Source organism: Panthera leo, chromosome B1, assembly GCF_018350215.1.
Source record: "Panthera leo isolate Ple1 chromosome B1, P.leo_Ple1_pat1.1, whole genome shotgun sequence".
Lineage (NCBI taxonomy): Eukaryota > Metazoa > Chordata > Mammalia > Carnivora > Felidae > Panthera > Panthera leo.
The window spans coordinates 16,939,668-16,964,892 of NC_056682.1; the positions used below are offsets into that span (position 1 = coordinate 16,939,668).

The 25,225-nt window shown below is 43.6% G+C and overlaps 1 protein-coding gene across 1 annotated transcript; it reads left to right on the plus strand.

Annotated features, from left to right (window-relative positions):
- The first annotated feature begins 1,020 nt into the window (after positions 1 to 1,020).
- FAM149A (family with sequence similarity 149 member A) lies at positions 1,021 to 22,320 on the plus strand. Its single transcript, XM_042934336.1, has 13 exons — positions 1,021 to 1,125; positions 1,380 to 1,518; positions 4,696 to 4,838; positions 6,413 to 6,538; positions 8,249 to 8,419; positions 9,256 to 9,446; positions 10,247 to 10,398; positions 14,081 to 14,184; positions 14,666 to 14,875; positions 17,933 to 18,053; positions 19,294 to 19,422; positions 19,758 to 19,836; positions 21,901 to 22,320. Exons 3-13 carry the CDS (start codon positions 4,753 to 4,755, stop codon positions 21,972 to 21,974), a joined length of 1,443 nt encoding a protein of 480 aa, XP_042790270.1. The 5' UTR covers positions 1,021 to 1,125; positions 1,380 to 1,518; positions 4,696 to 4,752; the 3' UTR covers positions 21,975 to 22,320.
- The last annotated feature ends 2,905 nt before the right edge of the window (positions 22,321 to 25,225 follow it).

The window sequence follows — 25,225 nt, forward strand, 5'->3', positions numbered from 1 at the left end:
CTGACTGAACCACCCGGGTGCCCCAATCTGTATTAATTTTTTTTTAAACTCCATTTACATTCACTAATATAAATGCTGTAAATTAGGCAACATTTTAATTGATGACACAGCAGACTTTTTTTTTTAAATGAGTATTACTGTGGTATCCCTGTTAAAAAGACTGAAAGTTGACTTGTTCCCCCCAAATCACTGCCATATCTTCAGTTGATATAGAATATGAGTTATTTGTATGGGAAACTATTATTTCTGTAAAAGAATGAAAGTTGTTTACTGTTAAATGTTAGGAAGTTGCTTTGACTAAGAGGGAAGTAAATGTTTTAAGAGGTTCATTGAAAGGGCATTTTAATGATTAACTCTCCTACACCAGTCGGGTTTAGTACCTTATTTAAAATTTAGAGATTTCTTCCTTTGTTGTTGTTTTTCATTAACTTTAATGTCTTAAAACTCGCCACACGTTAGGCAGACAACGGTGCCATGCTAAAATGAGCTATTGTCTGTGAATTTCGATCATTTCTTCTGTTCATTCATGTGTTTAGTGATTCAACAGAATTTAATACATTTCAGAGTTAATACAGAACTATCAAGTTTTTCCCGAAAGGCTGGTTGGCTTTTGTAATCACAAGGGCACCCAGTCAAGGGACAAGTTGGAAGTGAAATCTAGCTCATGGTCCACTTGCCTTGGAGTGAGGCCGTGTCTGCTCAGAGTTGGGGGCAACGTTTACCGGTCTGGCTAAGTCACAAAAAGTTGTGTTTTCTCCCCCCCATTTACATAAAGGGGCATATAGGTTAATGTCAACCTTGTTCTAAGAAAAATAGAGATGGTAAGATCCTAGACCTTCAGTTTCTTGAGGAAATATGGTGTGTGTGAGCACGTGTGTAAGCATGCACGCTTTGTGTGTTGGGGGGACGCAGCAGGAGGAAAGAAGCGACTTTATGCCAAAGGACATTTTAAAAGTCTCAATGAATAAAATTTGATTATTACATCAGAGATGGTTTTCATATTTTATTTTTCAGAAGAGGACTGGCAGAAGGATCTGGAAAGCACAGTTCCATTGTGAAAAGCGAAGATCCTTTACCTACACATTTTACAAGAAATGTGCAGAAAGCCATTGATAAATATGCCTGGTAAGAATTCACTTGTTCAATGCTTCTGATTGCAAAATCAAAACGTTCCCATAATGAATACAGGAAGCAGAATCAGTGATTGGCCATGCATTTCTAAAAGTAAAAAACAAAGCAAAACAAAAACAGTTTTGTTTGTAGTGTCGGGAGATGCGACACTGCATGAATGTTTTAGAATCAGTTTTAAAAGCAGCTCAGAGAAAGAGAACCACGTCCCGTATAACCTCTTCCCACTTTGCTTGCATGTGTCTCTGCAGTGGATCCGTATCATCGTTGCCATCGAGTGGAAGGCCCACGCCTGCAGGTGCCCACAACTCTTGGTCTGGGTCTGGCACACAGACTTCCACCACTGGCTTATCAACGGAGAGGAGCTCCATTTACTCCTGGAGAGATGACGTAGGTTTCAGAATCTTTTGTGCAATTCTGTGCTTACAATTTATAATGAAGAATTGCTTTCTTGACTTTGGAAAAATTTTTTTTAATGTTTATTTATTCTTGAGAGACAGAGAGCATGAGCAGGGGAGGGGCAGAGAGAGAGAGGGAGACACAGAATCCGAAGCAGGCTCCGGGCTCTGAACTGTCAGCACAGAGCCTGACGCGGGGCCCGAACCCACAAACCATGAGATCGTGACCTGAGCCGAAGTCGGATGCTTAAGCGACTGAACCACCCAGGTGCCCCAAGAGTTGTGTTTTTTTTTTTAAGTTATTTTGAGAGAGAGAGAGACAGAGCAGGGGAGGGGCAGAGAGAGGAGGAGACCCAGAATCCAAAGCAGGCTCCAGTCTCCGAGTTGTCAGCACAGAGCCTGACGTGGGGCTTGAACCCACAAACTGTGAGATCACGACCTGAGCCAAAGTCAGACGCTCAACTGACTGAGCCACCCAGGTGCCTCATTTTCTTACTTTTAAATAAACTTTTTACCAACTTTGAAAGATACACATACATCCATATGAACCTATTTACATGTCACATGGAAAAACTTAAAAATACAGAAAATATTAGGAAAAATAAAAATCACTCATAATCTCATAACCCAGAATCTTAGCTGTTGAGAATTTTGGTTTTGTTTTCCACTTCCCAACCCTCCCCCTCCATGTTATAAATGATCTCTTGTATCCTGTCTATGGCTGGCAATTCAGGACAGGCTTTGACAACCAGGAACTTAAATACTAGAAAAATGTGGAGAAGTAAAGACTGTACAAAATCATCGATGATGAGGGAATTTCCCACCGGCATTCTAAATTTTTATTTTTAACATAGACTTATTTTTGAGAGAGAGAGAGAGACAGAGACAGAGCACGAGTGGAGGAGGGGCAGAGAGAGGGAGACACAGAATCCGAAGCAGGCTCCAGGCTCTGAGCTGTCAGCACAGAGCCTGATGTGGGGCTTGAACTCACGGACTGTGAGATCATGACCTGAGCTGAAGTCAGACGCTCAACCCACTGAGCTACCCAGGCACCCTCCCCCTCCCCCCCCACCAGTATTCTAAACCACATCTTTTACTCTCACCTCCAATCCTGGCAGAAGCTGGTAACTTTAACCCTCTTTTGGCTCTCTTCGGGAGTGGGATTCTTAGCTGTGTGAACGTGAGCCTCCAGCTCTGGCTTTCGTTGGGGGCTCTGCCCACCACGGTCTCCCACCCCTTTCTCCCCTCCAGGACCCCGAGAATAGGGGACGGGGGCAATGGCTGCGGAAGAGCCTCCAGTGCTGGCTCCTGCTCTTTTTTTTGGTTTGCGTTCCGGCTTCCTTTGCTTTCTCTCGAAGCAGTTGGCCACTCGACAGGCACACGTGGGTCCACTTCCTTGGCCGGGGGCATAGCTGGGCCTCCCACAGTGGTGAGAGGGACACGGAAAAGAGTCAGCTCCCAATCACTCAGGACTTTTCAGACAAGGCGGGACTCCTGCACCTGCGATGAACAGCCCCTGCCCTCGCTCTCGTGCCTCTGCAGGTGGGAAGAAGGCTGAGGACCCTTGCTTCATAGTGTGCAAGTTCCGCAATTCTTTTCGGCACGTGTTTTCGTGTAATTATCCAGAGAGACTCTTGGGGCTTCCGTTTCAAGAGTTGAAATTACATCAGGCCCTACAGTTGCTCTTTGTTTAATTTTTTTTTTTTTTTAACGTTTATTTATTTTTGAGACAGAGAGAGACAGAGCATGAACGGGGGAGGATCAGAGAGAGAGGGAGACACAGAATCTGAAACAGGCTCCAGGCTCTGAGCGGTCAGCACAGAGCCCGACGCGGGGCTCGAACTCACGGTCCGTGAGATCATGACCTGAGCCGAAGTGGACGCCCAACCGACTGAGCCACCCAGGCGCCCCTGGTTGCTCTTTGTTTAAAAACTTTAACGTACCGGGGCACCTGCGTGGCCCGGTTGGTCGAGCGTCCAACTTCGGCTCAGATCATTATCTCACGGTTCCGTGAGTTCAAGCCCCACGCTGGGCTGTGTGCTGACAGCTTGGAGCCTTCAGGTTCTGTGTGTGTGTGGCTCTCTCTCCGCCCCTCCCGCTTACACTCTGTCTCTCTCTGTCTCAGAAATAAATAAACATTAAAAAAATAATAATGAAAAAAATTTTAACTTACTTTTTTGGTAGGTAATATTTGCAATAAGCAACAAAAGCCAAAAGAGAAAATTGAAAGTAAGCCTTTCTCAGTACCTCGGTCCCCCAGTCCCCTCCTGGGAGGAGATATTAGTAGTTTTTTTTATCCTATTTGCATTTTAAAAGAATTTAGCTCCCCTGCTGTAGCGGGAATGTAGTTTGTTATCAGTTTAAGGGAGGAAGCACAACAGAAAACACTGAACAGCGTTCTGTGAAAATCAACCAGACCTGACCATCTTGGGTCAGGTGTATCAAAGTGAATGTGCACCTGCTGCTGAGTTGTGGGTTCGATTTCAGGTTCCATCACCCCTAGAGGGTACATGGCCCTTTCTATAATGACTGCAAAGTCCACATTCTTGTTGTCATGTTGTACTCCTTCTAAATAAGGAGCACTTTAGGGGCGCCTGGGTGGCTCGGTCAGTTAAGCGTCCGACTTCGGCTCAGGTCATGATCTCGCGGCCCGTGAGTTCGAGCCCCGCGTCGGGCTCTGGGCTGACTGCTCAGAGCCCGGAGCCTGTTTCAGATTCTGTGTCTCCCTCTCTCTCTACCCCTCCCCTGTTCATGCTCTCTCTCTCTCTCTGTCTCAAAAATAAATAAACGTTAAAAAAAATTTTTTTTTTAAACAAAAAAAAAAAAAATAAGGAGCACTTTAAATGTGTGTTACTGATTATGAAGGCCTCACGTCTGCAACTTTTATTTTTTATTTTTAGTTTCATTTTTATTTTTTAAAATTGATTTATTTTTGAGAGCGCGCGAGAGAGACAGAGTGCAATCAGAGGAGGGGCAGAGAGAGAGGGAGACGCAGAATCTGAAGCAGGCTCCAGGCTCTCAGCACAGAGCCCGATGCGGGGTTTGAACTCATGAACTGCGAGAACATGGCCCGAGCCAAAGTCATTCACTTAACCGGCTGAGCCACCCGGGCTCCCATCGTAGTTCTGCAACTTTTAGTCTTGCTACTGAATGTGCATTTCTGTTCTAGGAGTTTGACAAAGCCAATGTGCAGAAAGTACAGCAGCTATTCTGGGAGGTGGAAGAAATGTTGTTCGAAGGGAAAGTAAGCCCTCAGACTCAGAATCTAGTGGCCGAGTGCGGCGAGTGGGCAAGAAGATCCCTCCATCTGAGGTAGGGAAGTTGTTCCACAGTAATCCTCTGGAATGGGTTTTGGATCTACCTGCTTACTCCTGACCTGTTTAATACCGTTCGTATATTTTGACTGAAAGCAATTGCCTGATCAAAATATGTATCCAGAACACATGTCTTTACTGAGAACGCATAGTCTTTGCAATGGTGTCTGAGGGAACGTTGGGACATTCCAATGCCTAATTTGCGAGAAGCAAACCTCGCTCATTTTCAGAAAGGCCTCGCATACGTGACAACTACAGGAATGGGTCGAAACGAGCCTTTACCTTTCACCTTCACTAGTTTGTGAGCAACACGTCAGTCTTCAGAGCTGAGAACAGTCTTTGGGGTCGGGGTCGGGGAGGAACAGAGTAATTATTTGCCAAGTGATTGAATAGCTGAATTTTACTAACTCATCCAGATTCCTTATGAGAGAGGATAGCTTATTTTTTTTTTAATTTGTTTTAACGTTTATTTATTTTTGAGAGACAGAGAGAGTACAGGGTGGGGAGGAACAGAGAGAGAGGGAGACACAGAATCCAAAGCGGGCTCCAGGCTCTGAGCCGTCAGCACAGAACCCAACGTGGGGCTCGAACCCATGAACCGTGAGATCATGACCTGAGCCGAAGTCAGATGCTCAACTGACTGAGCCACCCAGGTGCCCCAAGGATAGCTTAGTTTGCAATAGCAAAGCTGGAGAATATAGACTGGGTATGGAGAAAAGCTTTTCTTCCTTCAATTATTCAGCCAGATGCACTTAGGAGAAAAATCCATCTCCGTTATCTGAAGTTCCTTTGTATTACATCCGGAGAGAATAGATTAGATAGAACACCCCTACAAATGTTGAGGGATTTTCTGGTTACCTCAAGTAGGTAACTTAAAAGAAATCTTGACTCAGTAGTTTTTAAATCTTCTCTATTCCGTCCTTCATCAGCGCTCTGTCTTGAAGGGCATAGTACGCCCACCGGTACTCATTGTGGGTGCTGACTTTTCTAGCACAGGGCAGTCACCCAAGAGCCAGGAGCTCAGACCTGCCCCCACCACTCCTGTCTTAAATAGTTCAGACGAAAACGAAGGAGGGGAGGGTGGAAAAAGGAAAGACTGCAAGGAATATAAGCCTGGTATGTATATTTATACAGGTTTATTCATTACGTGGATATTAGTTAACATGCATAGAGAGCCCCTGTGTGCCCAGCCTTACCCTAGATGTCTGGCTCTGGCATCTCTAAGCCACCCCTCAGCCCTAGAGGTAACTATTAGTATCGCTTTCATACAAAAAACAAACCAGTGAAATCAGTGGCTCAGAGAGCCCGAGAACTTTGCCTCCGATCTTTGCGTCAGTGGCGAGAACAGCCCGGCCTGCTCCCTCGAAGCCTGTGCTTTTTCCGTGACACCATCGTGCTTCTCGTGGACCGGCATGTGCCTCGTCACTTCATACACACGCCTTCAAAGCATCATTTCATCTGACTTGGAACACTGCAAAACGTGTTTGCCTTTTTCCGAATCAAAAGTGTTAGTAATTTCCCATCTTTTTTCTTTTTTCTTTCTTTCTTTCTTTTTTTCTCCCCCCGGCGCAGAGTATTAGGAAGACAGCTCATAGTGCCGACTGATGAAGGATTCCAACATTTCCAGGGCGATGAGCCTAGTTCCACGGTCCACACACCCTTCCTGGATGCCTGCGGGCACAAGCACAACAGCAGAGAGTAGGTTCCTATGAGTTACTTTCGAAAGTATTTTTAATTTCATTTTAGTGATACTTTTTTCTTATTTACTTATTTATTTATTTTTTAGGTCTATTTATTTTGAGAGAGAGCGAGCTGGGGAGGGGCAGAGAGAGAGAATTAGAGGGAGAGAACCCCAAGCAGGCTCTGCACTGACTGCCAGCATGAAGCCCCAGGCAGGGCTCAAACTCACACACCTTGGGATCATGACCTGAGCCGAAACCATGAGTCCAAGTTTAACCGACTGAGCCACCCAGGCGCCCCCTTTTGTTTTCATTTTTAATTTCCTGTTAGTTATACTCTTCCCATGTCTGTCTTAGCCGTGAGCCTTGGCCCCACTGATTTTGGAAGCTTAGATTTCAGGGAAGGGCAGGGGCAGAGCATTTTTTCACAGGATGCTTCTCATTCTAAATTGATGGTGATGCACCAGTCAGAGTGGCTAAAATTAACTCAGGAAACAACAGATGTTGGCGAACGTGTGGAGAAATGGAACCCTCTTACGCTGCTGGTGGGAATGCAAACTGGTGCAGCCGCTCTGGAAAACAGTGTGGAGGTTCCTCAAAAAATTACAAATAGACCTACCCTAGGACCCAGCAGTAGCACTGCTAGGAATTTACCCAAGGGATACAGGAGTGCTGATACGTAGGGGCACTTGTACCCCAATGTTTATAGCAGCACTTTCAACAAGAGCCAAATTATGGAAAGAGCCTAAATGTCCATCAATTGACGAATGGATAAAGAAGATGTGGTTTATATATCCAATGGAATACTACTTGGCAATGAGAAAGAATGAAATCTGGCCATTTGCAGCAACCTGGATGGAACTGGAGGGTATTACGCTAAGTGAAATAAGTCAGTCAGAGAAAGACAGATACCATATGTTTTCACTCATATGTGGAACTTGAGAAACTTAACAGAAGACCATGAGGGAAGGGAAGGGAAGGGGAAAAAATAGTTTACAACAGTGAGGGAGGCAAACCGTAAGAGACTCTTAAATACAGAGAACAAACTGAGGTTGATAGGGTGGGAGGGGGAGAGGGGAAAATGGGTGATGGGCATCGAGGAGGGCACCTGTTGGGATGAGCACTGGGTGTATGTAAGTGATGAATCGTGGGAATCTACCCCCCAAACCAAGAGCACACTGTATACACTGTTATGTTAGCTACCTTGACAATAAATTATAGTTAGAAAAATAAATAAATTGATGGTGATGAGGAGGATGACGATATCAAGGGAGGTAACTTTTGAAGGTTAGATGGGAAACCTTTTGCTAAATGCCAAACCCAAAACTGACCCCTTGTGATGGATCCCAAGCTCCATCACAACAGCAGAAGGAATAAAGCTCTATCCCGTCTTCTCTGGCTCACCAACAGATTTTGATAAATCTCTCCATGCCAGTCACACATAGTTGGGACTGTGCCAGGACGTCCTTTCACTACGGCAAAAGGGATGCAAACTCATAGAGTAAGTTAAGCTTTTAAGAGGCCCTTAAATGTTGACTGATGCCCGTGTTAAAATGTTGCTTTTAAGGATACGACTTTTATCGAATGTGATAATCAATGATTTTGTTTGTTTGTTTGTTTGTTTGTTTGGGATTCTGTACTTTCTGGATAAAGACTCGCCCAGATCCTGCAAGCATCGTTTTCTTGACGCTCTACACGCCCTCACGGAGGCTCTGCTCTTTCCCCACAGGCTGTGCATCTCTGGCTCTCAGATACTCCCAGGGGCGTGCTCTTCCCCGGCACTGCCAGGCCCCGCTTGCACGCGGCCTGCTGCCTGTTCAGCAGGTTCACCCCTGGAAGAAGAGGTTTACGATGCGGATGGAAAGATGGAAGAATATTTTGCTTTTGACAGAAAAGAAGAGTAAATAGAATTTATTTGGCATTGACTTAGTATAATGTTAACTTTTTTGGCATTTATTTTGATTATCTGCTCATTTGGTGTTTTGCGTAGTTTTTACTTGTCCAAACGATTTTCCATTCTTTTGACAGTAATATACTCCCCAAAGTGTTTAGATTCCTTTTTTTTTTTTAATTTAAAAAAAAACTTTAACGTTTACTCATTTTTGAGAGACAGAGAGAGACAGAGCATGAGCGGGGGAGGGGCAGAGAGAGAGGGAGACACAGAATCCAAAGCAGGCTCTAGGCTCTGAGCTGCCAGCACAGAGCCCGACACGGGGCTCGAACTCATGGACTGTGAGATCATGACCTGAGCTGAAGTCGGACGCTTAACCGACTGAGCCACCCAGGTGCCCGAAAAGTTTTTAGATTCCTAACAGGATGTGTCTGTGCTAGATCAGTGCTCCCCTTTGTGTTTTGACCATATGGCACAGATAGGAAACAAGAAGTGTGTTTGGCATTCTGGCGAAAGTGGACAAGGCCACCTGAGGGCTCCAGGCTGCCCAGAAGGGCACAAGGGAAGGCCCCGTCTCTGCACTAGATACAGAGGCTTAAATTGGTTCCTAGATAAAAGCTACAAATAATGGAATAATAAAAATTGGCCTTGTGATTGAAAATTGGTAGCATTAAAAAGTAACAATGTACTGTTTAAAACAGGATGTTATGTTTATTTATATATGCATAATATATGCATGCATGCATAGTAGATGGATGGATGGATGGATGGATAGATACATAGATAGCACTGTTTTAACTTGAACCACTGATACTTTTAGTAATTAGAGTGGGTTTTGTTCTTAGGGGTGATGAATGTCTCGAACAGAAATCAGTTCATCGTCATAGGATGCAGCATAAACACGGACTTCCTCCCGTTTCTCCTCACGACTGTATCAAAGATTCGGTGGCTGCGGAAGTGTTTGATCATGTCTGGACAAATGTGGTAGAACTATTGGAAGAGCTGGTTAGAAAAAATTGGGAAGTTACACTCCCAGGTACTTATCTGCAGCGTGTGTCCCCAGTGAAAAGAAAAATGACCCCTGTTGCCCAGCTTGGTGGCCCCACCCAGCGTGGCCACACCTGGGATATGGTTGGGTGAGAAGAGAAGTGAGTTTTCCACCCTCGTTCACACGTGATCTTTAATCCCTTCAAAGGGGACATCATCATTTTTTGAGTTCTAAAAATAATATGTGTGCACTTTTGGAACGGTAACCTAGAAATACACAAGAAAGGAGCTAAAAGTCCCTTTAAAAATCTCTAATAATAGGATAACCTCTCTAATACTGGGATGTTGGTTTTTAAGTGTTTATGGCATGTTTTTGTAAAGTAAAATGGAAACACAGATAATTGTACAGTTACTTCATTTAACCTAGTAAAATGTTCTCGAAGCTACTTGAGATCGAGAAGAAACAAATCCTAGAAATGCCAGTGATGGACAACACTGGCTAATGTTATGTGATCAGTAGGGTAGTGGTCGTGTTAATTTAAATATGTTCTTTTCCAACCAAAAGATTAGTTGGGATATTATACAATACCAAGAATTTTTCTTGCCCCGGCGTATAATCCCTAGTTTTCTACCTACCACCGAAATGATAGAACGTGCGTGTGGGAAGCATCACATCAGGCAATTGCCTTGTGGGGTCTCCGTGTTATACAAGGTTCAGTGGCCGTCGTAGACTCATGGTAACTCCAGAACAAATATTCTCTTAGAACAGAGAATTTTAAGTACCCATGTTAGATAATATGTTTCCTAATAATACTGATTTTTTTTTTTTTTTTGTCGTTGACTTGGAAGGAAAGAAACAGAAAGAAAAGTTGAAAGTAGCTGAGAATAAATCTCCACTTACGCTCATATCTCGTACGAACACTGATGCGTCGAGTGTTCCCCCATCCAGAAGCTCTGAAGCCAGAAGTATATCCCTGGCTTCTCATCTTAATCCACCTCAGGTAGGTGTTTTTCTACCAGTCTCTCTCTTTCCTTCAGTATTTTATGGCCTTTACGTCAGAGTGCCTGCCTTTCTATATCGAGTATTTGGGTCTGTCAATTGGACTACTTTAAAAATAATTTGTGGAAAAAAAATAAAATAAAAATAAAAATAATTTGTGTATAGAGTTTAGTAGCATCACCATATTCTTGAATAGAGACACTCAGATTTGAGACTTCCCACCTGCATTGAGCTGTAGAACTGTTTACATATTTTTATTTTTATTTAAAAAAATTTTTTTAATGTTTATTTATTTTTGAGAGAGAGAGAGACAGAGAGAGAGTGGGGAAGGGCAGAGAGAGGGAGACACAGAATCTGATTCAGGCTCTAGGCTCTGAGCTGTCAGCCCAGAGCCCGACGCAGGGTTTGAACTCACGAACCACGAGATCATGACCCGAGCTGAAGTCAGAGGCTTAACCGACTGAGACATCCAGGTGCCCATCCATATTTTGAAGGAGAAAAAATGCTTTTCCCCAGCATTTATAGCCAATATGAAGAATCCAGATGTTCTCCTGTCTTCCCTCCAAAATGATAAAAAAAAAAAAAAGTCACTGAGAATATGTTGGATCCATTCAACATTTATTGAGTTTACGTTAAGTGCACTGTATTAGGTGTATTCAGTTGTATCAATCATATACATGAACGAAGCATAGTCCCTGATCAAGTAGAAAGAAAAGCATAATGCAAGTCAGATGCAATACATTGGGTCAGTTCTGTGCAAAACAAGGCCTCAGGAGAATAAAGGAGAGAATGATTCATCCTGACCTGAGCTCGAGCCTTGATGTTTTAGGTTGGAGGTGAAATTTGAACAGAACCACGAAGAAACAAGTAGGGCTTGCACGGGCAGGAGGTCTGTGTGGGTCATTTCAGGCCAAGCAGAGGCATGGGGGAGTGGGAGGGTGTGTTTGGAGAACAGTGATTGGACGGGGCAGGGTTAAAGGTGGGGATGCTTGGACCACCGGGGGCATTGGGTCAAGACCAGGGTAGTGAGAGTCAAGAAACTATGGAGGAACTATTTGGGACATGTCACTTAACTGTTCCAAAGTTGAGTTTCCTTTACCTAGGGAATGATGATAAGACGTTGTCCAAGGTATTGCTGTGAGGATAAAATTCTGTAAACAGGTGAGAGTTCCTAATGCAAAGCCTAGTGCGTTCTAGGCATTCAGGACATTTTTCTTGAATTGCTTCCTTAATCAAAGATCTAGTGGCGGGTGGGGCTGGAAAGGCTGATCTTGCCCATGGGAGATCTTCAGTAACACTAAAGAGTTTGGACTTTATGTTTTGCACAGCTTATCTTGTGCGGGTGGGGAGCAGAGAAAAAGGACAGGAGGGGTTTCCTGGTCTTGAGGTACATGCAGTTTAGCTGGAGGGAGTCGAGCCAGGCCAAACAAGACTGCACACACGCACACAGGCACACAGGCAAGGTGAGGCGGCCAGTAGACAGTAGGGTGGATGAGCGTTTGAGCCACAGAACTACAAGTGTCGGGCCCGATGGCACAATTTACGAGCTCTGTGATCTTGAATCAGTCCCTCAAAGCCTCAGTCTCATAATCGATGGGATCTGTGGGTCAGGAGGCTGTGAGAAGCAAAAGAGATAAGATGCTGAGTACAACGTGTAGGGTAGAGTAGGCACTCGATCAGCGTTAGCTTTCATTGTAACCAGATGCGAATTGTGTATCGTATCATATCATAGCACATCACATCACATTGTATATTGTAATTTGATATCCTTTAGCTCATAAATGCCCTGGAGAAAAAAATAGCATACCCTCCATAAAGTAGAGTAATACCTGAATTAAATCCTAAATGATACATTAGATTTGGTCAGGCTGAAAGGAAAAGGGAAGATATTCAAGGCAGAGGCAAAACTATGCATCTAGCATAGGAGCACACGAACAGACTACCTTTGCAAAGTGTAGAAGAACACAGGTCTGAATAAGATGTACCGTCAGGGAGTGGTAGTTTAAAATAGAAATATCTAGGTTGGTTAAGTGTCCAGCTGGTTAAGTGTCCAACTTCAGCTCAGGTCATGATCTCACTGTTCGTGGGTTCGAGCCCCGTGTGGGGCTCTGTGCTGACAGCTCAGAGCCTTCAGATTCTGTGCCTCCCTCTCGTTCTCTGCCCCTCCCCTGCTCACACTCTGTCTCTCTCTCTCAAAAATAAATAAACATTAAAAAAAAAACAAATAAAATAGAAATATCTAATAGGGTTGTTTTACTCTGTAGTGTAAGGGCTTTGCAGTAAGACTTCTTTGCTTTTGCTGTTCAAAATACACTTTCAGAATGCTTCCGCTAATTGTATTTTTCTCTGGGGTTTTTAAACTGCTCTGGCAGGATCAACATTGGTTCCCACTTTGCATGTTCACATACGCAGTATGAATCGCATAAAAATGGGTGGCTGATGACAACATAGAAAAGAATCTATAAGTATTAGGCAAAATATAACTAAGCTCGAAAAATATGGAAAGTTTTCAATCTAAGGAGTTTTTTTTACAAGTATTTTCTTTTTGTGGCTTTTATTTTTTTATTTTTGAGAAGGACAGAGAGGGTCCTTCTCAAGCAGGAGAGGGGCTGTGAGAGAGGGAGAATCTTGATCAGGCTCCGGCTGTCAACATAGAGCCCGATGTGGGGCTTGAATTCACAAACCGTGAGATCATGACCTGAGCTGAAATCAAGAGTTGGACACTTAACTGACTGAGTCATCCAGGCCACCCTCTTTTTATAGCTTTAATGGGCTTCAAAAAATTTTTTTTTACAGCTGATTCATTGTTTTCATTTGGATCAATGTTAAAAGGAAATGAATGGATGACAAAGTTGAAAATAAAATATTATTAGAGCCTGTTTTGAAATAGTCAAAGTGTTCTAGCAGTAATGACAATAGGTCTTAATTTATTCCGCTAACATTTTTTTGTTTTTACATGTTCAGCATGGGGGAAAATGTGCTTGTGCCTGCTACATCTATTCTCGAACTAGAATATGATTCCAGTTCAGAAATCCTGTTTGCCTGAATCAAATGTCGTTTTACATCCTAGCTGGTCATATTGCGGGACCAAATAGGGAATTCGGGATTATTTAGCTCTTCGTGCTTTCCCAGTGTTATTCAACTTAATTCTCATACAAAGTATGTATCAGTATTCTGGACTTAAAGATTAGGGAATTAAACCTTCAGGAACCAAGTAAGCTTCCCAAGACCACCAGTCAGGAAGCGGTTAGAATTGGGATTCAAATTTAAGGGTCTGATGTCTCGTGTTCGGGTTTCTTCCTAGGCTCTTGTGCCCTTCCTGGCAGCTACCTTCCTCAAGCTGTGAAGGACTTCCTCTGGGAGCAGGCCAGTTAGGAGCTGGGGTGCCCTATCTTTGCTTCTCCAGATTCTCTCTCTACGTTCTTCACCCTGGTATGCCCTGGCCGCTGGTACATTCTGGCTGTCTGGAGGTCTCCTTCGCCCCAAGTAGCTCTCGGAGCTCAACACGGGAGCAGAACGTGGGACGTTGTTCACTCCTGGCCTCTCTGCCAGGTCGCAGTGGTTGGTGGCGTTTCTCCCTGCAGCTCCCCTTGCCGGATTCCAGAAACTTCTCCCTCCCTTCTTGCCACTTCTTGCATTGGCACTGGCTGCCTTTTAACTTTCACTGTTTTTACTCTTCTCAGGTTCATCGCTTCTCCAACAACTTTTATAGTGATTTGAGTTGTGTGATGACAATTCAAGCAAAACCACTTCAGCAGAGACCTACCTGTTTTGCGGATAGAACGCAGTACGTATGCGAAATAACGATGCAGCCTGCTCTCTAGGCTGCATGCACCTGAGCATGAGGCCTGCAGAAGTCCGCGTGCTAGGCGTGTCTGAGCACACTCAGGGAAGGATACAGCCATGTGTGAGAATGAAAACTCACTGCTCCAATAGGAGCCACAAAAGTGACTTACCGTTAGGTGAGGGTCAATAGATAAGGGGAAGATAGCTGTGAATTCTTAATCTTCTGGGCTATCCTGTGTGATTGCAGTCAGGGAGGACCTTAGACCTTATGTTCCTGTGGACGATTCTTCAGTGGGATGGAAGTTGAATTGGAAATGATAGTCTGTCCATTCGTTCAGCCAATATTCAGAAGTATCTGCTTGAGGCGGGCACTCTTCTAGACAGTGCCTCGTAATGGGCACATCTATCTATGCCCTGTTCACCTAATGCTTACAAGCTGAGTAATTAATTTGGCTTTCCCCCCCCACCCCTCCTGCCCCCAGGAATGAACAAGAAGGCAAATCACTGGGTGTGGGGGCCAGTGCTCCGTCTTTGGCCCGGCACCGTCTGGGACGAATCTCAGATGCTCGCGGACTCCACGCTTCCGCAAGGAAGACACCTGCACATCTGAGGCTGCCTTCTCTCACTTCAGACTCCCAGAGGATGAAAACCCCCAGTGTGTGCAGCGATGAAGTTCTAAGGGGAACAAAGCCGTAAGTCTCGTTTCTCTCCTGGGGAACCAGAAGCCACACGTGACAGAGGATAGAGACAGGTGGACACCTTCTAAATAGTTCATTAATTTGAATATTTCCCACGAAATGTGTTTCGGTAGTGTAGTTAAGCTGCGTGCTGGAAAGTAAAGTCAGGCAGAGAACCTGCGTTTGTGTCTTTCCAGTTTTTATTTAAATTCTAGTCCGTTAACATGTAGTGTAACGTTGGTTTCAGGAGTAGTATGACTGTTCATTCTTTTTTATCTCTAAGGCTGTGTTTCACTCTGTGTGGGGGACTTTCAGAAAAGCTTTTGACCTTAGGGTTCGACATCAAATCATTGCCCTGTTAGAAAGGAACTTGTCTTTTCCTTTATTACAGAGGTACTGGGGAGCAGCCCAGCTTTATCACTTACTCAAGTGTCCAGCAGTCTTTACATTAATAACAGCTAGTGTTTGTCGACAGCTTTCTGTTACCAGCACCAGTGGGACGAGTCACATTTATTATTTGACTTTTTCCCTGCCACAAATCTTTTGAGTTAGTACTCATGGGATCCCAGATCCAAGAGGAGGAGACAGAGGCTGAGAGAAGTTGCATAACTCGCCAAAGCTCCCAGGAAGGAGAGGCAGAGCCTGGGGCTCCCCCGCGGTGCTGTGCAGCTTCCGAGACCTCCACCCCCTACCCCCCCCCCCCCCGACCACTGGCCCCAGGCTTCCTGCAGCAAGGGAGGGAGTCATTAAGGGGGCTGCCTTAGGATCCCCCTGCAGGGATGGGGTGCATTATCAGCTGCCAGTGCTTAACCAGCAACTGGACTTTTCTGGATGTATTACACAGAGCCATGTTCGGCTTTGTGATGGATTGCTGTGTCTTTCACCCTCTGGAACTGATATTTCTGGTGTTTGGGTTATCCGGGGTTATTTGCTCTGGTAGTTGTTTTCAAGAGCTCTTCCCCTCCTCCAGTCCCACTGTGGTCACTTGGGACCCCTGACCCCATGCCCCAGTCACTGGCACATTGCTGGCCCTCTCCTCCTCCTCCCAGCCCCCCTGGGCTCCACAAACAGGCTTTCATCCGAAACCTTTTGTATTTTCTGTTGAAATCTGTGCCTCCAACTATACCTTCCCTTCATGTTCTGCCCCTTCCTATCCATACACCATAGACCTGTGTTTTTCAACTGTTTTTTTTTATATTACTGGCATACTAAGAAGCCCTTTTAGACGGTCTTTCCTAATTCCTCCCTCACCTGTGGAATTTTAATGCCACAAATATACCGTACAGTCTATGTACTGTTCTTTATGTCTGTGTTTTATGCATAAAAAAAGTAAGGGTTGGTTTGTCTGTCCCACCAATAACCAGCGTTTGCCCCTTGGGGGGCAGTGTCGCCCTCATTGATATGCATACCTGTTTCCATTACTTCTGATCACCAGCCTTGACTGGGTTCAGCCTTTTTTTTCTGTCTGACCCACAACCATGCCAGCTGTGCTGGTCCTTCCCTCTTGGGGATTTTGTTCGTGCCCTTTCACTTTTAGCAAAGTAACCTGCTTTTTTCTATCAAAGTACTACAAGTTCACAGTGGAACATTAGAATAGTAGCAAAACTACAAGTAGTCACCTTGTATGCCTTTCAAAGGTCACCTATATGCCTAATACCTAGAAATGTAAAAATGATACCTGTTGATAAATTCACTACCAAGTTTATCTATGGTTACGTTTCTTCTTTTCTTTCCTTTATCTTTTTTCTAATACTACGTTTTCCTACTAATATAGCTTTTTTCATATTTTTTTCACTTAACATTATTCCTATTTTCCACATTGTTAAATATTTGTGAAAGCGTGATTTTAATGACTAGAAATAACATATGGGTATGTGATAATTTGTGAAATATTTCGCTATTACTGGAACTTTTCCTTCTATATTTTCACTATTATAATGTACAGGGGACATCATTTTATGTAAATCTTTTAAGTTTTTATTTAAATTCCAGTTAACAAACAGTGTAATATTAGTTTCAGGTGTAGAGTATCATTTCATATAAATCCCAATAAGGATGTCTTTAAATTGTTTTTCCTGTTGGTACAATCCTAGAAGTAAAGCTACCGGGTCAAAGATTATGGATATTTTTATGACTCTTCACATATTTTTCCAAGGCTCTTCCCAGAATGGTTCTAACAATCTATAGTCCCACTGGCAGGACGTGAAACTCTTTCCTTGCAGCCTCTAAACTATGGGTAGTATGTGTATTTTAAAACTTGATAGGCAGTATGGTCATATTTTAATTTTCATAACTTGATTATTAACGAATCAATGAATTGGAATCTTATTGTAGAATATCCATTTCTATTCTTGTGCATGAACCAGACAGTCTTTCCATGTTAGTATCTGGTGGGGAATGTCTATCATCTGAACCTTTCCTCACCCTTCCTGACAAAGTCTATGATCTGGTGGTCAAATTCAAAAACGAAAAGTATCACATTGAACCTGATGGCATTAAATCTATTACAAATGTAGGGATGACCGACGCTTTCACAATATTTAGTTTTCTCATCAGAGAACGTATCTTGCCTCTCCTTTTAATGCCCTTACATAAAGTTTTATAGTTTTCCTCATCGAGGCCCTACACCTTGGTAATTAATTTTATCCTTCATTGATCGCCCCGTTCTCTCAATTTCTACAGCACTTCTATTTAGAATCGTTTACCATAGCCCTTCATTACATCAACTGATTACATTGTTCTCTAATAACTTCATGGGTTTTCAGTAACTTACAAGCTCCTTAAGAGGAGGAACCAGACCTTCAATTATTTCCGTATCCTGTACAGGGACTAGCATCGCAGAGCAGTCAGTAAATAACAGTTCGACAGTCACTGCCGAGCAAGGAGAAGGTGACCGGAGCTGGTGGTCAGTCCCCCTCTTTACATTTGTCTTTCCCGCACTCTGCTCATTCTCCTCGAACATTTCTTTTGAAAGGCAGCTGTGATTACCAGTTCCGATGAGGAGCTTTGTAGTGAGGTCTGTCCCCCTGTCTCTGCACCTGGGTGTTCATTTACATGTTGTTGTGTTTACAGGCAAACTGGCATAGACCGGGGGTCCTCCCCACTGGCTCAGGCCTCAAGGAGCAGGTTACCCCCCATAGGCTCAGAGACTGGTGGGCAGAATGTGGCAGTTCCTGGATCTCGACCTGTTCCTGTAAGACACATTTCATTACATTTAAGTGCACCATTTAGATCGTCTACTGCAAAACAAACAACCACAATATAATTTTGGCCCTTCTGGGGCCAAGTACGAACTCAAGTAACGTAAAATGTCTCTGTAATCTGCTTCCTGAAAATAACTGGCATGCGAGACCTGACGGGAGGTGGGAGGGTTAATTCACTGTCGTGCGAAATGAAAACCTGATTTGAACCGAATCAGAAAGTCCAGGTGTCAAAGAAAATCTGACAGGATGGTATAGCAAAGAAAATAGCATGAAGGTTAGGTCAGGAGACAGGGAGATCTGTGTTTGAACCCGGCCACCCAAATGTAGTGTAGAAATTAACGTAGTAGAAATTAATCTCCTTGCGCCTTTGTTTTCTGACCCGTAGAAGGGCCACAGTGATTCCTTCCTCAAAGGACTGATATAAGGATGACATGAATTTATAGATGGGAAATAACGCCTGCATAAAGTAAGAGCTCTGTAGAACGCCCCTGCCATTTTTATCAGCTCTTATGTTTACAACTCAGGGGCACCATGTCCGTTGCAGTGCGGAGGGAATGTCTTCTTCACCCAGGCTCAACGCAGCCACGTGATGGCAAAAGGTGTGGGGCAGGTGTGGGGCTGCTGGTGTGCATCACCAGATGTCCCCCCACAGTTACAATGACGCGCCACTTCGCTCTCATACGAGTAACTAACTCATCTCTATTTCATAAAACACAGAAGGTTCCCAGTCGTGGGAACCTAAAAAGCCTAAGGAGTAAAACCGATGGAATGTTTTCTCTTGCATTCCTTTGCTTCCCTGAGTGCAGCGGCAGAATCCATTCCTAGAAAGGCAAGAATTGCACAGCTTTCGTGTGTAACCTTAGAATGTCGTGGCTTTGAGTAAAATCATAAAGGAAGGCGGACATCACATTAAAAAAAAATAAACGCAAAATTACATTTCTATTATAATTTAATATTGAGTACTTTATGCGGTTCGGGTTTTTAATCCGTATTTATCTATTAGGACACTTGCTTTATCGGGTTAAATAATAAAATGACATAATCAACATGTGTTTTGACATTTATGCTTGATAGATGTTATACTTCCCAGTATCTAAATAAAAGTTTCAAATAAGGGAATGAATGGATGAATAAATGAGTGAATGGTTGAAACACAAAGAAAGGAAACTTCTTTTGTCTTTTTTAAGGATTGCGTTTACCTGAAACCGAAACATATTATCCTTTATTTAGTACAGAGGGAGGCATCCACAGAACCGTGTGTTTAGTGCCATACCTGACAGTTTGGAACGCTCGCCTCTTCGAGAAAGATCTCTGACCGTGGAACAGTTTTCAAGACCCAGCACAACCCATACATTTCAGGTAGGTTGTCTGTTAACCATAAAGTTGACTTTTAAAAATGTCTGAAACAATACGGGGAGCCTGGGTGGCCCAGGCGGTTAAGTGTCTGACTTCAGCTCAGGTGGAGATCTCACAGCGCGTGGGTTCGAGCCCCACGTCGGGCCCTGTGCTGACAGCTCAGAGCCTGGAGTCTGCTTCTGATTCTGTGTCTCCCTCTCTCTCTCTGCCCCTTCTCACAGTCTTTCTCTCTCTTTCCCTCTCAAAAATAAACATTAAAAAAAAAAAAAGAATCTTGTTTAAAAAAAAAATATGTGTAACAATAAAGCTCACCCCTCATTTTATTTTTCTTCTGACAGTTAGATACTCCTCGAAAAGGTTCACTGACCCTGATGGAATTTGCTGGCCACACATGGACAAGTCAGAGTCTGTTGACAGGTCAGTTTTCTCCACATGTAAATAAATGAGGTGTGATGTGAAGTTTCAAGTTTTGGAAAGAGAAAAGGAAGATCATCTACCTAAGTAGGACTCTTTTGACCATGTAAGAGCAAATTACAAGTGTTTGTCACCCATGGCCAGACACAAGTCTCTAGAAAGAGCCAAACTTCAAAGATAGGCCCTTGCCTGCTGTTAGTCATAAAGGGGAAAATGCCCAGATGCTCTGCATTAAACTGGGGCCTCACTCTCAGAAAAAGGAAAATGCTGTCTTAGGAGTCTCATGACAAATCAGGGTCTCTCTCCACAATAACAGTTTTTATGTTTTCTCATCACACCCTCCTCTTAATTCCCTTTAAAGATCTAATTTATAAAAATGCTCCATAAAATTAATACAAATATTCTAAGTATTTTAGAATGGAGAGTTTCACAGATAAATACTTATTTTCAGCCCAGTAGCTACTTTTAGAGTAAAGTTTCTAGTCCGAACGCAGGCCAGTGATGTTTTAATTCTCAAAACTGTTACCAGTATTTTTGTTTAAGGAGGCAACATAGTATTATCATGAACTGTGCCACTCTGGAACCCAATGCCAGGTTTCCATCCCACTCACTGAGCTATCTTAGGAGAGCCTCAACCTTCTTGGGCCTCAGTTTCTTCTTTTTATAATAGTCTGGGTTGATCAAGCCATCGCTGGAAAAATGTACGGAGAGGACCTCGCTAGATTCTAGGCATATGTTGTTTGTTCAAGAATTAGGAGTCATTGGGACTATAGGTCATGTGAAATGCACAGGGTAACTTGCTGTGTTAAGGCAAATGCTACAGTTTACACCTAAGTCTAGTAAAATTGAAGCATTGTGACAACACGCTAATTTTATCACTGTTTACGTCAGCCCTTCTGTAGTTCTGTGGCATAGTGATGTCACAGATGCTTTAGCCTTTTACAGATTCTCTCGAGGAACGCTCAGTGTAGTGGGGAAGATGAGGGGACCGTGAGAGAGGTGAGCAGGACCACCGGCTGGCTGTGCAGATGGGTAAAGGGGTCGAGGGGCGGCCCGGAGGGGCCGTGAGCCACGCAAATCGGGATGAGCATCACGTGGTACACGAGACCGATCCCCTGGATGGTCAGTAGACAGTGGTGCCGGCAGAGGGGACGCAGAGAATTTCGATGAGTTTCGTTTTGGAGATCTTGACCACAGGACACTAAGTGGAGCTGTCTAATACTTTACTGGGCACCAGGATTAGAGGTTCCGAGAGGGAACTGGGTTCTGAATTCGTTTGAAATCTGCACATTTAATTTACTCCCCATACTAAGTCAGTATATATATTCTCTTATCAGGAGTCTTGTGACTATTATTACCGACCGTCAGGAGCTTTTCTCATGGCTGTAGAAATAACTGAGGTACATAAGAGGTATTCCTGTAATTCTAAGAACTTATTTTCTTTCTTTCTGACAAGCAGGCATGTCATCTCTTAACCTTTGCTTCCAGGTCAAAAAGCACCAGGAACTATTAATTTATCGACATTTGTTCTGTGGCAGAAGAAAAAGAGAAAGGGAGAAGCTGAGGGGAATCCCCAACAGTGGCAAGGGTCTCTTAAGGCAGCTGACATTCCTTCTGCCCCCATGAAGCCAGTAGGCCACCAGAACTCACTACTCGGCTTCCTGGGATCCACCTCAGGGTAGAAGGTGCTAGCAAAGCCACCAGCTCTTGGAGGACACAGGGCCAGAACTTAGGCTTAGTGGAGAAGGGGAACAACATCCATCCTTCCTTCCTTCCTTCCTTCCTTCCTTCCTTCCTTCCTTCCTCGCTTCCTCCCTCCCTCCCCCCCTCCCCCCCCTCCCTCCCTCCCTTCCTTCCTTCCTTCCTCCCTCCCTCCCTTCCTTCCTCTCAGGACCCTCGATGGCAGTTTTTGCATATTTCCCGGTTTATGGAAAAGCAACATCAAAGTATTTCGGTTTTCTTTTTTTAAAAAAAAATATCATCTGCATTGAATGTACAAAGCCATCCTTTTGAGAGCTGGAAGTTTGAAGCAGTTTAATGGGCGTTACTTTGTGGTTGGTGTTTCAGGTTCACAGTATCCACCCAAATCTTTTCAGAGGACGACTCTGACTTCAAGGAAGAGATTCCAAGTGGCATCTTGATGGAGCTGGGAGCAGCCAGTCTCAGCATGCCATTTATCACACGAATAACGGAAGAACAAGTATTCTACTACGCATCAGTTTGTCTGACAGTGGGACCTGAGCCCGTCGGAGAGAAACGCAAGCACATAAACAGCTTAGTTTTGAATCCTTGCATTGCAAAGAGACTCCAAGTCAAATTCACCGACCTTCTTCACTGGAAGCATTCGGATCTAATAGGTGTTTATAATCCATCATCTTATCGATCACACAGACACAGACACACACATAAGCAGTGCATGTATTTACACACTCAACAGATGAGAGGATATTGCCTTGGAATGGGCCATTCTGTAACTTTGTGTCTTGACATGCGTTTTGTGTCTCATTCTGTGACTAATCCACCGAAGTCCTGGTTACTAATTGATGTGATGTCACTCCCTTCTTTAGAAAATAGCAAAGCAATCTTTGGTACAGTATGTCAGTTTATCTAAGGTTCAGATTGTTCTGGTCGTTGTGCTGACTTTCTTACACCTTTTTAAAAAATTTTTTAATGTTTATTTTTGAGAGACAGAGTGTGAGTGGGGGAGGGGCAGACACAGCATCGGAAGCAGGCCCCGCGCTCTGAGCTGTCAGCACAGAGCCCGACACGGGGCTCGAACCCATGAACCGCGAGATCATGACCTGAGCCGAAGTCGGACGCTTAACAGACTGAGCCACCCAGGCGCCCCCTTACACCTTTTTTTAAAAAGTACTTGAGTCACGAGCCTCTTTGAGAAATGACAGCGACTGTCTCCCGAGCCAATTTCATTTTGCTGGCTTTCATGCTCGGCCTCAGGCAGTCTATCCAAAAGCGTTCCAAATTTATTGACTTTTAAAACTGACTAGAAACCTAATTTCCACATACCGTGTATGGTTTCCTATTTGCTGCCTGCGGGTGAAGGTGTTCATCCACTGGAGGGAAGCCCTGAAGCAGCCTCCTGCTTATTTTATCACAGTCTGATCTTTGCTCAGATGTCACATCTGCTGTGAACCCTCCCTGATCCCTCTGAAGGCAGTGGTTCTTTCCGCTCTGTCTTCTGACCCTGCGTGTGTCTCTTCCGACCATGTACCCCTATCTGGCATTCATACAGAAAATGGAAAGGGATTGCGAAGGGGAGGTGATCGGTTGGAGGCCAGGCTCTAGGGTCATTTTCTTTTCTTTCCTTTTTTATTTCTTTTTTTTTTTTTTTTTTTGAGAGACCGTGGAGGGGGGGGTGAAAGTGAATGAAGGGCAGAGAGAGAGAGAGAGAAAACCATGAGGGGCAGAGAGAGATGGAGGGAGGAGGAGAGAAGCGGGGCTTAATTGAAGCGGGGCGTGTGTTTTCTTTTGTTTTTTTGTTTTTGTTTTTTTTGTTTTTAACCAAAGTGGGGCTCGTGTTCACCCAAAGCAGGGCTGGAGCTCACCGGAAGCAAGGCTTCTGTTTTATCCAAATTGGGCCTCAAGCTCATGAACCATGAGATCATATCCTGAAATGAAGTCAGATGCTTAACCGACTGAACCACCCAGGTGCCCCTAGGGTCATTTTTGTTTGCCTCCCACCTGCCCCATGGTTTTCCTTTATAGTGACTTATGTTCTTAGATGTTTCTATTCTCAGATCTCAAATCACCAAAATTTCTTTTTTTTTCCGATCAGATACTTACATTGTATCAATTTATTTTTTATTAATCTACAATGACACTTGTTCTATTATTTAAATGCATAATAAATTATTTTCAGACATATTTCTGGTTGTAAGAAGAGAGGATCTTTGCCTTCTTAGAGATGTCTGGAAATTAAAAAGTGTGTTGAGACGGGAACTAGTGTTGCCCTTGATCACAGAGGACAGAACAAAAATGGTGCTGGAGCCTTGCCTCTTTTTTGTTTCTCCCTTACATTTCTCCTGACTTATTTTTCACAGTTATGGAACCTGTTACGGAGTAGGTGGCTGGCCCCAGCTCCGTAAGTCTAGATTTTTAATGCTTAGTTACCCACACAAAGCAGACCGAAGCATTTAGAAATTTTTCAAAACTCTCCCTCAACATTAGCCATAGGCACTTAAAATACCAGTCTTGATTTAGCCACTCTCAAATGTGAGGGATTCCTGGACACGGGAGCAGCCTGGAGTCCCTGTTCCCAAGGGCCTCTAGTCCTGGTGCCCTCTGGTCCCTAATTCCTGCTAACGGTGGGTTTTCTATCCACCTTGCTCTTTCAGAGTGGCTCAAGCGAATTCATGTCAATTTCCAGGACCCATTCAACTCCTTCCCAGTCAGCACAGACTTCTTAGAAGGAAAAATGACTGATATGCATTCTAAACTAACATTAAGGAAGAGTATCCAAGAGAAATTATTTTCTCATGGAGAACCACTGAATAGATTTTATGGTAGCTTTACTTTCTGTGGCTTCAAAGGTTTCTAAATGAAAATCTATTATTTGTATATTTATTGCTAAAACCGCTTTAAAAAACAGAACCAAGTGCAGTAATCATTTTCAACTGGAGCATACAGTACAATTTTATTTTTATTTCTTTTTTAATTTTTTTGACAAAATTACTATTTTGAGAGAGCCTGTGAATGAGCATGAGCGGGGGAGGGGCAGAGAGAAAGAGGAAGAGAGAGAATCCCAAGCAGGCTCCGTGCTGTCAGCATCGAACCTGGCATCCTGCTGGATCCCACAACCCTGAGATCACGACCTGAGCCAAAATTAAGAGTCAGAAGCTTAACCAACTGAGCCACCCAGGTGCCCTGAAAAAGTACAATTTTAGAGAGAACAGAGGCATGGCTTTGCCACTGACTTTAATAAGACCTGCTTAGAGCATGTATTTTTATACCTGTACACTTCATTTATAGGTTAAATGAGATTTAGAGGTTAGCAAATGATGCTTGCATCAAGGATAGTGCTTTTTGAAGTGATCAGGGAAGAACTGGGGCCGTGTTTTCATAATACTCTACCTTGATAAGTAAGTCTTAGAATTTCTTTGTTAAAAATTGAAAAAGGCAAATTGAATTACTCCTGAGGTCAATTTTTAAATGAAGGTTAATGACTGTGTTAATTGAAATGTCTGTTAATTCATCCAAAACCAAGGAAGGAATGAAGGAATTTTAAAATAATATAAAAACATGTAAAATACCATAGAAAACTGCTAGATAAACAGTATACATATTCAATGCAATCCCTATCAAAATAACACCAGCATTCTTCACAGAGCTAGAACAAACAATCCTAAATTTGTATGGAACCAGAAAAGACCCCAAA

Coding starts and splice junctions, on each gene's coding strand:
- FAM149A (XM_042934336.1), top strand. CDS start 4,753: ATGTTGTTCGAAGGGAAAGTAAGCCCTCAGACTCAGAATCTAGTGGCC. Junction 14,185..14,665: donor TGTTTTGCGGATAGAACGCA/GTACGTATGCGA, acceptor TCCTGCCCCCAG/GAATGAACAAGAAGGCAAAT. Junction 19,423..19,757: donor GCACAACCCATACATTTCAG/GTAGGTTGTCTG, acceptor TTCTTCTGACAG/TTAGATACTCCTCGAAAAGG.